This window comes from Prunus avium, chromosome 8 (assembly GCF_965620075.1).
Source record: "Prunus avium chromosome 8, drPruAviu1.hap1.1, whole genome shotgun sequence".
In the NCBI taxonomy this organism is placed as follows: Eukaryota; Viridiplantae; Streptophyta; class Magnoliopsida; order Rosales; family Rosaceae; genus Prunus; species Prunus avium.
In genome coordinates, this window is record NC_142291.1 from 29,888,356 (window position 1) to 29,902,665 (window position 14,310).

The window sequence follows — 14,310 nt, forward strand, 5'->3', positions numbered from 1 at the left end:
TCAGGGAAAGTTGCTAAACTCGCATAGTCTAGAAACCAAAACTCTCCCCACAGAGACAAAACAACATAAAAAATACAATTTAAGGGGGACTTGGAAGTCCATCAGAAACCAGAACACGCACTAGGGACGGAGGTGGCTGGTTAGCCCATCCTTGCGGACACACCGCCCTTAAACCTATCGCCGCGGTCACATGAGCCGCTCGATTTGCTCCACGAGGGATCCAACACCATTCCACATCAGAGAAACCTGCACTTAGGCGCCTAATCTCATCCAGTAAGGGAGAATGGTCCATGCCTTCGTGCAAACTTTACCCTTGATATTATCAATGAGGACTTTTGAATCTGACTCCATTACTAACCTAGAGTAGCCTCTCAGTCTTGCGCATCTTAGAGCCTCAATGGCTGCTTCAGTTTCTGCATTCAAAGCACTATTACAATAGCGTTTACTAGCAAAACCATAGCAGAATTCCTTATTCTGATTTCTCATCACCACACCCAAGCCTGCCTCGTGATTTTTCCAAGCAGCATCGAAATTGATCTTAATTACACAACTGACAGGCGGTTTCCAAATATCAGTTGTCGAGGTCAAAACACTAGCCTCATTCCCAGTGGAGACAGCTTGACACCTTACCGCCTCGAACTCTTCTGCTGCTGAGACAGCATATTCCACCACACTTCTGGGATCAATTGTAAAGTCCTCAAAAATAAATTTGCATCTTGTTTTCCATATCTCCCACGAGATAAAACTCACCAAAGACAGAACGCAAACTCTTTGGAAATTGGTTAACATCTGACTATTTAACAGCCCATTGAATAAGGCAGTAACTACCCATCCAATATAAATTTTACAAGAAAAAGACAACCATATATATGTTCAATAACTGGGATTATTATTTTTACTCAATTGGTCAATTTAATTGCCCTAATTATTACTTAGAAATGTGAACCTTTGATAATAAGGCAGAAATACAACACGCTTTAAGAGGCCATATTAAGAATAAAGGATGAAATGTCAAAGTCAGACTGCATACTCAAGTATGCCGTCCGCAGTTCATTTTTTTTGTCATTTTCCTTGGAAACGGGGACTCAAAGTATGCTTTAGATGGACCAAATTGGTCTTTCCCTTATAGGCATACGTGACACGTTTTTTCAAATCTCATATCTAGGAGAAATTTTTATACGTTGTATACACCCCTAAAATAGAAGCCAATGATCGATTGGTCGTGTACAGAAGAAAAAACGGGCCTCACACGTACCTTCGCTTTCAGTGCGCTTTCCATCTCTACTTTTGTTTAAACTAGTACTAATTATTTTGTCATTTTAACTAGTACTAATTATTTTGATATAAGTTTAATGTAGAAATATTATTATCATGAGAAATATAGCATTAATAAGATCTGAAGGCGATGTTTAAAATGAGCCTAATATCAGACATATTTTACAACATGTATCGTTTGTATAGAAAGAGAAAAAAAAAAAAAAAAACCATCTCATTCCGCATACTCTACCATTAGAGCTGAAAAAATCATTGGGGGCCCCGAAGATCTATTTTGTGCAAATAATCTCACGGGCGAATATTCGCTTCTGGATCCTTCAACCTTCGATCTTCCTTTTCTCTCCTTCTCGATTCCTGTAAAAAAAAAAATTGAGTAAATAGACCACACCCGGGGGTGTTGGCCAAAGGCCCTCTGATACCTAAGTTAGTTCGAGTGGTCACTACAAGTCTTTTAACATCTGAGGCCTTTAACACTTTCTCAAAACGATCAAGCTCCATGGAGCTCTCTCTCTGTCCTGCTCTGGTCGGTTGCACTTTTTGTTGTAGGAACATCTCAATATATATAAGATTGAATACACTCAAGAGAGCGAGAGAGAGAGAGCTTCTTTAAAGATTTCACTTTTAGTGTCAAAACCTTGCTTTACAGATTTGACTTTTAGTGTCAGGGCCTGGCTTTTAGTGCGGATTCCATCTCTAGTTTTGGTCAAATTGCTTTCCTTATCATGCCTTCTTCAAGAGAGAGAGAGAGGTTGATGAATGGATAGTATGATTTTGGTTGGTTAATTAATAAATATTCTATTGATTATTTGCTTTCTATCTTCGGTGAGAGAGACCCCGAAGAGAGAGAGAGACTGTGTGTGAAGTGGCGACGGCTGGCGTGTGGGATGGGCTAACGGGGTTGGGTTTGACCCCGAAGAGAGAGAGAGAGAGAGTGTGAAGTGGCGACGGCTGGCGTGTGGGATGGCAAATGGGGTTGGGTTTGATCATTTTATTATTATTATTTTAATAATTTGTTTTTAAAGTTAAGGAGGGTGTCGGAGGGGATGGTCCACATCTGGAAATACATTTAATTAATTTACCTAGTCACAATTAATTTAGGTGGCCTCTGTAGTTGAAAAGGCAAGCGAGACAGGAACAGAAAAATTGATAATTCAACGCATTTACTATAATGTTTTGTCTTTCAACTAATACTAATTAGTTTTATATATTAATAAGTTTTTTTTTTTGATAAACAGAGGGGACAAAGCCCCAGGAACAAACACCTAAGAGACCTTAGAACAAAACAAACGGGATCTGGGAATCCCAATCAAGTCCTCATCCAACAGGTCACTTGCCCACAGAGGAGCAGTATCAAAGACACAAACACCAAGGTCCAGGTTGTGGCTCCAGTTAGCAAGCCTATCTGCGACACAGTTTATCTCCCTGTAAATGTGTTGGACCACACAATCCCCAACTTGCTTCATTAGATCACAGCAGCTATTAATTAAGGGGGCAAGAGGATGGCATTCCAAGTGATCAGCTTTGTGGATAAGCTGAACAGCCACAGCCCGAGTCCAACTCCACAATAAGTTTAGACAGCCCCTTTGCCACTGCCAGCTTCAGACCAAAATATAAACCCCAACACTCAGCGTCCAATATCAAACATATTTTAATTACAACATATATTATGTACTAGTTAATTATGCGGAACATATAATCATGTAATGATTGGAAGCCCAAATTAAGCTTATGGTGATAATCCATTCCCAATCATTTATACTGTAGTGCTAAGTTTCATTTTTTCGATGTAAACTCTAACCCTCAAGCTTGCTCTTGTCCCGATAATATTATTCTAGAGTTGCTTATTAGCATGACATGAGAATAAAAATAAAAATAAGCCTTAGTTGCTAAGTTTCATTTTTTCGATGTAACTTGCTCTTGTCCCTATAATTCTATTTTAGAGTTGCTTAGGAATAAAATAAAATAAAAGCATTAGTTATACTGGATAACTAAGGCTTAAAGGGAGTTTCACTAAAATACCCAAAATGGGGCTGAAATTATAAAAATACCCAACACCCAAAACACTTTATAAACATACTCAAAACTCATCATTACACACACTCAAAACCCATTTATAAACATACACCCCATCCGAACCAAACGACAAGAGTGCCATGTTTAACTTTGACTGTTCCCATGCAAAGTGAGAGCCATTACATCACATGAAGGTCGCCAAGTGCATGCATACTTTGGAAAGAAAAAGTTGGTAGGTACGTCCTAACACGTGGGCTAAAATTTCTTCTAAATTTGTAACATATAAATTTAGCTCATCCCCACATTTAAATTAAAGCCCACTATATTTTCTTCTATAATTTGTTTATCATTGTTTATTACTTTTACGCGATTCTTTTACTAACCATATTCTTCCATAATTTATTTCTCACTGTTTCAATCGTTGATATTACAATTTACAATTAATGAACCAAAATACATTTTTAAAATTAGGTTTTCAGATGAAGTACCAAATTCGAATCTTCATAAGATTATGACAATTTAGTATTTTCATGCTTGCGAATTCATAAACAATTAATTCAACTAATAAGACAATATTACTATTTTTTTTTCGTTGATATTACAATTTACAATTAATGAATCAAAACACATTTTTAAAATTAGGGAATATGCAGAAGGAATTGCATTTATTCATTGACTGGTCCAAAGGATGACCTAGAGGACTTGAATCTAAGTTAAGTTGATTCTTCTGTTGCATTAATTCCTTGATAATGATACGACGCAGCTATCTCAACCTTAACTCTATGCTTAAACAGGAAATCAATCTTGATAGTATTCTAACAATATCCAAAATACCGGCAGTAAAATGAGCCTAATATATTATTTACTAGTTAATTATGTGGCAACACTAAAATAATTATAATGTCGGCGAATTGACTGTTTCCTCCATGCAGCAAAAGGTAACTTCATTTAGCAAAAGGGATGACATCATTTAGCAAAAGCATCCATCCAAGATAGTTGGGCATGAGGGATTTGGTACATCTCTCTCTCTCTCTCTCTCTCTCTCTCTCTCTCTCTCTCTCTCCGACCCAAACCCCCTCCTCCCTGAACCACATCATCATATCACACCCCCTCCCTTACCCACAGGGCCGGCCCTGGGTGATTGAAGGCCCAGGGCAAAACTTTAAGAGTGTGCCCTTTATTCATAAATTATTATTTTTTTAATCAAATAATTAATTGAGTGCTGCTATTTCCATCATCTTATCCTATTTTCCCACCCATCATATCTTTAAAATTTTAAAGACAAGTTTATCTTTTTGTAAAATAACTTATAAGGACTTATGTAACTCATCTTAAGTGTAAATCCAACATGGATGTTAACAATTTTAAAAAATTATTTTAGAATATTAAAAAAACATGAAAAACTTCATCACTTCCTTCCCAGGCTGCACCAAACAAGCCACCACCCAAACACCACCAGCCACCTAGCAACCACCATCTACCAGAAGCCGAATAGCACCCACCCACCCAGCTAGCTCTCAAGACACCTAATCCCCATCAAACCAAATTATCCATAACCCATTCTAAATAATTACCGACCCAATTTGACAAAACTCATTAACTAGTGTATTGCAATTTGCAAGTATGAGAATCGATTGAAATAGCCTTCCTCACCATTTGAGACAAAAACCAAAAGCCTGATAAGAAAATCCTTGTTTAGAGAAACATAGGGAGGGGATGCGTGCTTTGGGTGAGAGAGAGAGAGAGAGAGAGAGAGAGAGAGAGAGAATTCTTATGCTTGCCACCATTGGTTGGCAGACCCATAAATTTTTTAGCGGAGGTGACCCATAATTTTTTTAGCGAAGGTGGACTAAGTATGAAAAATGGTTTTTCGGAATAATCATTTTCTCAAGATAATTTTTGGCGGCTTTTATTCCTTACACATCAAATAAGAAAACTTGATTTTATGGAATTTTAGTATGAAGTATATATTGACTTAATGAGCCATCATTTTTAGCATAAATCGTATTTTGCACTAAAACCGATTTTTCATATTTTTATTTGGTAGGAATTTGATTTTCTAGTATTTTTATTTGAATCTAAATGGGGGGTACTTCCTTATTTACATTGTAAACTTAAGTAAATGGAGTAATATAAAAATAAATGAAAGTAAAAGGACAAAGACATTTACTTAAATGTTGAAAATGAAAATAAGGTAATATGTACACCAGTTGAGCATAGGGGCAATATAATGTAGCCATACCCATTACTTTTAGTTATTTTATTTTTTTATGAGTACTTATAATTTTGTTTTGCATATACATATATATATTTTTGTCTGATCATATACATATATATAAGCTAATATAATTTTTTTTTGTGCCCTTCTCAATCGTGGGCCCCGGGCGGTGGCCCTGGTTGCCCTGGCCAAGGGCCGGCCCTGCTTACCCACTACCCAAAGTCTCAGCCACCTTCATTTCTTGGCACCCATAGTTGCTTACATTCAAAGTATCTGCACCCTTTCTTCTTGCTAATATTTGAAAATTCATGCATCCAACTTTTGCTAATATTTAATTTTTTTAACATTGATTCAGTTCAAGTGAACTGGGAGTTTAGATATTTGCAAATAGGGGTGGGATTGGTAAAGCAATGCAGCCAATATATAAAAAGACCATTCAGACCACGCCTACCTTTATTTTTTAGTCATTTGGGGCTTGTTTGGTACGTCGGATTGTACTGACTAATTTCTGTCGGATAGTATTAATCTGTTTCGGAGAGTACTGACTGTTTATCTATAATATTAGAAGGTGTTTGGTGCTATTGCGGATAAATAGTCAGACTAAGTTATACTGTGTTTGATGCTGTTCACGATAACATCAGATTAGACTATTTGTTTAAATTTTTTTTTTTTGGGATAATTTAAGTGGAAATTGAAATTCAAATAACACGATTTTTTTTTTTTGGTAAGATTCATAGTACAATATTTTTTTTGGGGTTTATATTAATAAAATAATTTAAAAAGAAAAATGAAACCTGAGTTTAACTTCCTCATCTTCGTTTCCTCTACTTCTCTCTTGGGATGGTGACGACACAGAGGGACTGGCTTCCTCATCTTCCATCACCGTTCGAAAGACCCTGTGTTGTCATTGACGACAAAGGTCAATTTACCTCTTTCCCCTTATTTTCAAATCATATGGGTTTCTTTCAGAATTTGAAATTCCTTCATTAAGTTGTCAACGCTTTTATCGGTCCCTTGTTTTTCTTTTTCTTTGCCAAACTTTTAGCCCCAGACCAATAGTAATTTTGGAGAATTTAAAATTTAAATATCCATGCTAAGATTTTTTACACATCATTTTCTCTCTTCCGTGCTACTTCTCTATCTCCCCGACTTCTCTCTATTCCCTCTCTACGACTCCGAACTTTGACCGGGAGATTTTTTCGTCATCCAGAGACCTTTTCAAGCACGATTGGTGGCTGAAACCCAAGAATTGGTGGCTGAAACGACTGGAAGTGTCGGTGGCTTAGGAGCATTTTCCGGCGACTCCGGCCACCATCCAAAAAGCCTTAACAAAGCAACATGCATCCATTCATCCAAAAATACACTTGTATCAGTTAAAAATACTCACCAAACGGATAATTTCAGTAAAAATAGAACTTTTGCTTCTCCTAAAAGAAGATATTGCACTCAAAACAAAGAAGACATTCCTATACTATACGTTAAGAGAGGGAAAGACAGATGAGAGTTTAGCTTAGAAATCCATACACTTTGCTTCTACCAGTAGGACCATACAACACCTGATTGGAATTATTAAAGATGAGGAAAAAGATCTGGCTTGTACAGTGCAATCAGTGGCGGATCTAGCCATGTTTTGGGTAAGCAGCTGCCTACCCGAAAATGGTCAGGAAATAAAAATAGTTAGATATGAAGCAACAAGATGAAGGAAACGAGAAAGAGAAGAAGAAAAAAAATATAGAAAAGAGAGAGAAGAAGGAATCGACAAGCCTAGGGAAAAGTGAAAAAAATAATAATAAAAAAAGACAAAGAAGGGGAGTGGGGGATAGAAGGATAAAAGTAGTAAAGAATCACGTGATTATATATAAGTGGTATAGGACTATGATTATTTTGGATTGGATAAAATTGTTTGGACATCCAATTTCTTGAACACTAGAGTGTAGTTTTTTTAGCAATAGATTGTAATTGTTTTTACATGTATTAATCTTTTTTTTAATCAAAATGCATTTGATTCATATTTTTTTCTTAGGATGATTATAACATGAAGGATGTAATATTAATTTTGCTATTTATATTATTTTAATTATTGTATTGGTGCCTTGCATTTTTGGAAATTTTCTGTATCAGCATATCCGTACACGTATTCATGCAATGTGTAATTTCTGCCTACTCAACTTCCAAATCCTGGATCCGCCACTGAGTGCAATGCGATATCGAGTTCCATGAATTTGGTAATCCTCCTCCCAAAAATAGAGCAAGTCCCCAGCTATAATCCCTCTATCATTGACAAACACTCTCCATCCTCTAGACTGGAAAACTGGCTTTTTGTATCTGCCCCGTTGTCTGCTGGATAATTTGAACTCGTAAACCTTGAGCTTCTGGTTGTCGAAAACTCTGATCGGGACATCCCGATCTCGATCGGCACGGGGTAGCATCGCAAGCATGGCGCTGTTCACTACAAGCATGGCGCACGTATATATATATATATATATATATAGTATAGAGAGCACTCTTCGTTTTTTGGGAGCTGGGGGTCATTTTCTCCGCTCATGGTTGGGCATTAAAATAGTATAGAATTGATGGCACCTTCTATAGTGCACCAAGCGTACCCATGCACCATTTGTTATTTATAATGCGCCCATATTTTTTAAGATTGTACCAATAGTATAGAAAATTTATTTGATGTTATTTAATACAAGATAAAATCAAATGTAATCTGTCACCTCAGCCATCCCTATCTACACTATGCAAACTGCTCAATTGCCTATGTCGGTGTGTAACAAGCTTGACCAGTTGAACCGGAACTTTCTTTGGGGTCATACTGATGATAAGGCCAAGGTTCACTTAGTCAATTGGAAGACTGTTTGTAATCCAAAAGCCACTGGTGGTTTGGGTCTAAAAAGTGCTGCCTTGATGAATAAGGCCTTACTGGCTAAAAATGCTTGGAGACTGCATCAAGATGATCATGGTCTCTGGGCTCAAGTGTTTAAAGCCAAATATCTCAGGAATTGTGATATTCTGGCTGCCAATGATAGCTATACTTCTTGTAGCTCTAGTGCGTGGAGGGGTATCCTTTTTGGTGCTCAGATTATTCCTCATGGTACCAAATGGAGGGTGGGTTCTGGTGATCATATCAGATTCTGGACTGATAATTGGCTTAGCTGTGGGCCTTTGTTCCAATATGCTACTATTGACATTTCTGAAGATATGCTCCTTCTTAAGGTTAGTGACTTTTTTGCAGACAACACATGGAATGTTAATTGCTTACTGGAGCGTCTGCCTGCTCATATTGTCCACTTGATCCTTTGTGTGCATGCTGGTTTTCAAGACAGTGGTCCTGATAGATGCATCTGGAATCTCACTACTAATGGTAAGTTTTCTGTTAAAACAGCCTATGACATTTCCACCATTAATGATGATCCTTTGACGTGGTCTTGGAACTTTATTTGGAAGCTTCACATTCCTATTAGAATTAAAACCTTCCTTTGGGTTCTTTGTCATAAGAAACTTCTTACCAATGTTCAAAGACAGAAGAGGGGGATTGGTCAGGACACTTCCTGTCCGAGGTGCTCCTCTCATGTGGAATCCCTTGATCATCTGTTTATTGACAGCACTACTACTCAATTAATTGGGAAGGATTTTTGGGAGGATGTTGAGGCTCCTAATTTCCCAATGGTTGACTTTGATTCTTGGCTTCTTAAAAACTTAAAATCCCACAGAACCTTTCATAGTATTCCTTGGTCGTTGGTCTTCACAGTTTATGTTTGGTTTGTTTGGAAATGGCGTTGTAAGGTGGTCTTTGAACAGAATTTTTCGACTCCGCCTAACTCTCGTCAAATAATTTTGAATTATGCTATGGACTGGTTTACTGTTTGTAATCATACTCCTGATTCTGTTGTGATGCGTCTGGTTCAGTTACATTGGATTGCCCCCATGCAGGGGATCTGTAAAATCAATACTGATGGTAGCAGGAAAACTGAAACGGGTTGTATTGGTGCTGGTGGTATCTTGAGAGACTCCACTGGCAAGTGGTTAAATGGTTTTTCTGTGAATCTTGGGGTTGGGACAATCCTAGAGGCTGAACTGTGGGGTGTTTTTTGGGGCCTCAAGTTGGCTTGGAATATGGGTCTCAGAGTTGTGGAAGTTGAATGTGATGCTAGCTCTGTGGTGGACCTCCTTCAGAATGCTCCTATGTCTGATCATCCTCTTTTTAGTCTTCTAAACTGCTGTCATCTGAAGCTCCATGATGACTGGACTTGCTCTCTTACCCATATCTACCGTGAGCAAAATCGTGATGCTGATCTTCTGGCTACCAAAAGCTATGATCTCCCTCTTGGACCTCATATTTTTGACTCGGAGCCTGCCTTTCTTAGTACTGTCCTTGCTGCTGATACTAGCAATGTGGCTAGTCCTCGTTTAATTCCCTTATAGTTGCTGTTTCTTTGTTTGGGTGTTTGCCCTCCTTTGCACCAAAAAAAAAAAATATCAAATGTTATATTAATTTAAAACTTTTATTAATTTCTACCCCTTTTTAACATTGGAACTGTGTCGGCAAAAATTTAATGAAAAAGTGTAGGTTAGGCCACGTGTGCAGAGGACTAGACTAGGTTAGCTTAAATGACTAGATTTCAAGTGGAATCAAAGAAGAAAATGGATATTGTCATATTTTTATGTGTTTAGTTTTGCCTTTAAGCACTTAGGTCGGATTACTTGCTCTACAAGACACATGTCCACCTATTTTTAAATGTCTACTTAAAACTCAAATTTAAAATAAGTTGTCATGTAAAATATATTTGTCATAGTATTATTAATTACTAAATTACAATACATGTTATTACCTTCATATTTATTTTCAATCATGTCATTAACTTCCTTAATTATAAATGATTCTCCCTTAATAGCGTATCAAACACCTCGTTTTTTTTTGTTGAGACTCCCTCTAACCAATCGTCAACAATTCAAAAAAAAAAATTGAACCCAAATTTTTCTTGCTAAATGACATATCCAATTGGGGGTGTAAAAGATGAAATCTTAATCAATTAGATTGGGTACATAATTTTCAGAGATTTGATTGTAAGTTGAAGCGCTGGCACGCAGACACCCCCTCCGAACTAAAAGACAAGAATGCCATGTTTAAGTTTTGAGTGTTCCCATGCAAAGTCAGAGCCAATACATCACATGAAGGTGCTATGACCATCATTAGTTTCATTCTATGGGAAATCTGGAAAGCCCGTTGCAAATTTGTGATTGAAGGAAGGCAACTTCATCCCATTCATGTGCTTGATCAGGCTATGAGTGCTGCAAATGAGTTTATTGAAGCTAATGTTTCCCAGTCCACCCACTCTGATTTTGTTTCTCTTATCAGTACGAGAGCCTGGACTCCCCCAAGTGATGGTTTTGTGAAGGTCAACACGGATGCAGCCTGGATTAAGGAAAGTAATCGCTCTGGAGTGGGAGTGGTAATTCGTGATTCAGCAGGGAATGTCTGTGGTGGTTTGGCGGAAAACTTGTATTGTTGTTCGGCTCTTCATGCTGAAGCTGAGGCTGCCCTTCGTGGCTTATCTTTAGCTAAGAGGAAGGGTTTCTCAAAAGTAATGCTTGAGACAGATTCAACTATTTTAAAACAGAGTGTTGAAGGAAAGACTAACAATGGTGCTTGGTCCATCCTTCCCACAATTCTGGAAATTAGAAGGCTTGCCAACAGATTCCAGAGTGTTGAATGGAGTTGGATTCCTCGAAGTATCAACAAAGCGGCTCACGCAGCGGCTAGTATTGGCATCAGAGCGGTGGCGCAAATTTGCTGGGCTGAAAGGCCACCACCGTCTCTTCAGGGAGTGTTGGAAGCGGATGGTCTTCCAGGACCACCAAACTAATGTTTCTTATCTATTTTTTGTACTAAGTTAGCCTCTTCACTCGCTTGTTTTGGCTGAGTGCGTGCTGGCCTAGTTTGTTTGCTTCTGTTTGTGGCTTTTGCCTCTTAATGAAATCCCTTTTCGTACAAAAAAAAAAAAAGGTGCCCAAGTGCATGCTTTGGAAAGAAAAAGTTGGTACGTCCTAACGTGCGGACTATAATTTGTTTGTTTTTTTTTACTTTTATGAGATTTTATTACTAGCCATATTCTTCTATAATTTGTTTCTCATTGTTTCAATCGTTGATATTACTATTTTCAATTAATTAACCAAAGTAACAATTAAGTTTTCGGAAGAAGTACCAAATTCGAATCTCCCATCCTTTAAATTTACTCATCACAAGAAAAATAGTATGCAGAAAGTGTTTGAAATTATACGCCTTTATATTTTCTTAGTAGCAGGTTGAATATAGAAATTTAAGTGATTAAGTCTTTCGAGATGTGGTGCTTTTTGAGGTGACTAATGCTTAGTAGGGCAACTTAGCACTATATTAGTAAAATATTGACATAAGTATTTTAACAACCCTCTATAGTCTGTAGGGCAGACTTGGTGATTCATTTGTTAAACAAATAGTTTGTTAAAATATAGGAATTGCAGTACCTAAAAACGCACAAAAGTAGTTTGTTAAAATACAGAATTGCAGTACCTAAAACGGAAGTATTCGTGTCTGAAACTGAAACAGATACCGCGTTGTATTGGGGAGAGTTTTGAATCACTACCAAAAAAGGAAGCAATAGTCACATTTTTTTAAGTAACTAATTTATTTGGTGACAAATATGGTTGGTGAATGCTCTTAACCAAATTAGTCACCATTATTTGTATCTAATGATTTAAATATAATAAATTTTATTATATCTGACACATGAATAGTAATAATGTAATAAAATATAAGAGGATAATCTTTCCTACAATGGCAATTTAATAAAAATATGTAGATGAAATCTTTCTCACTAACCAAGGCTCTTTTGCATCTGAAGAGGCGCCCAAACCAACCCCTCTTTTCCTTTCTTTTGTAATTTTTTATTGAGGGTTTCACTAAAACACCCAAAATGGGACTGAAATTATAAAAAAATCCAACACCCAAAACACTTTATAAACACACCCAAAATCCATCATTACACACACTCAAAACCTATTTATAAACACACCCAAAAAATATACAATTGTTAATTTTGGGTGTGTTTTTATGTTTAAATAGTGTGTGAATTTTTTTATAAATACATGTCTAGGATTGAATTTATTTATAATAATCTATTTTTTATTCTCCCCATAGCTCATCTCTCCCAAAGCCTTCATTTTTTTATTTTTTTCCCATCTTCTTCTTCCTTCCGTCACTTTCCATTTCTCCCTCTCTTTTTATTTTTATTTTTTCCTTCTTCTTCTCTATCTCTCTTTCCTTTTTTCCTGCTTCTTCCTCTGTCACTCTGCAATTTTTTCCTCTTCTTCCTCCTTTGCGCGTCTCCCATATATCTCTTTTTTCTTTTTCTTTTTTCCGTCCCTCTCTCTTCTCTTACTTCTTCTCCTTCTTCCCGCTCTCCCTCGAAGACCAGTTGTTGTCTGGCCTGGCCTTATCCTTTTCGTGGGCTAATATTCAGATCTGAACCGCATATCTCCTTAGAAAGGTAAAGGTTTTGTTTTTTCAAGTTTTCATGTGGGTTTAATTTCAGGAATGATTTTGGGTTTATTTATGTGTGGGTTTTATTTATGAGACTCATTTGGAAAGCTACTATCTCTCAACCTTCTATTGAAATCCTTTTCAGATCAGAGTTTTTTACATGTGAAGCCCAACCGACGCCGACATTGTTCACACAGATCCGATTGTCTCTTCAACAGCCACGTTGAAGCCCAACCAACGACAACGTCAACGCCGTCAGTCTGACCTTCATGTGTTTCAAACGATGTTGGCCTAGATCCTGTTGCCTTTGTCTTTGGTTTGGTGTTTGAACAACATTTGTTTCCTACATATGTAGCTGGACTGTGTCTGGAATTTTTTTTCTTTTGGTTTCTTCTTCTTAAGTTTCTTGGTTTGAATTATTTGGTTAAAGTTTCAACTCTTATGGAAGGATGATATATATATATATATATAATATGGGTCTTGACTCAGATTTTTTCAGCTTTGATTGTGATTTCAGCAAAGAATTGGGTGCTGGGTATTTTGGTTTGAGTGTTGTAACCTGGTTTTCGGTAAGGGATCTGGATTTCAGCTAAAAATAAAAATAAAAATAAAAAGGAATTGGAAATTATTATAATTGTGAAAAATATAATACACAAATATAACACAAATAATAATGGAAAGGGTTTCTATTTTAAAACAAAAAAGGATAATGAAATGATGTTAGACAGCGCAGTCAAATCAAATCAAATAATAAAATATAAGTATAATTTGATTAGATATGATGTGGGGCCCACTTTGGAGCAATAGGATGTCAACAAAATTTGTTACGAAATGGTTTTAATCGTGACTTTAGCCAATAGTAACGGCCACAAATGTAACGAAGGCAAAACTTGTAACTGCACCGTTACAAATGACTTTAGTCCCGAATATTCGTGGCTAATGCTGCCAAAAGTCACGAAAAAAAAAATGACTGTTGTGTGTTTTTTTTGTAGTCTTGAACACATGGGAGTTAAAATTATCACAACACTTTCTTCTAATACAAAAAAAGTTGTTTCATTTCTTTTCTTTGGTCAAAGAACCCACAAAAGACACCCCCGCCCCCCAACAGGAGCTGGCTTCTGTTTGTCTCTACGTCTCTCCCCCTCTTTTTAAATTTTTTTTCCTCAATTGGGATCCTTCCCTCTCTCTCTCTCTCTCTCTCTCTCCAACAAAAAGTATCTGAAGAACTGATTGCAACACTTGATTGAATTAAAGGCAAGGGAAAAGATCTTTAAAATGAGCCTAA

The 14,310-nt window shown here is 37.0% G+C and overlaps 1 protein-coding gene and 1 long non-coding RNA gene across 2 annotated transcripts; one reads left to right on the forward strand and one right to left on the reverse strand.

The window, feature by feature from the left end:
- Positions 1–252: 252 nt before the first annotated feature.
- Positions 253–789, reverse strand: LOC148292515 (uncharacterized). The gene has a single exon (XM_088245846.1). It carries the CDS (start codon positions 787–789, stop codon positions 253–255), a length of 537 nt encoding a protein of 178 aa, XP_088101972.1.
- An 11,880-nt stretch (positions 790–12,669) lies between these two features.
- Positions 12,670–13,523, forward strand: LOC110753483 (uncharacterized). The gene is made up of 2 exons (XR_002526178.2): positions 12,670–13,032; positions 13,171–13,523. It is a non-coding gene; the product is annotated as an uncharacterized LOC110753483 (long non-coding RNA).
- Positions 13,524–14,310: the final 787 nt, after the last annotated feature.

What these genes read in the sequence shown, in the direction of transcription:
- LOC148292515 (XM_088245846.1), bottom strand. Translation starts at nt 789, where the DNA reads ATGTTAACCAATTTCCAAAGAGTTTGCGTTCTGTCTTTGGTGAGTTTT.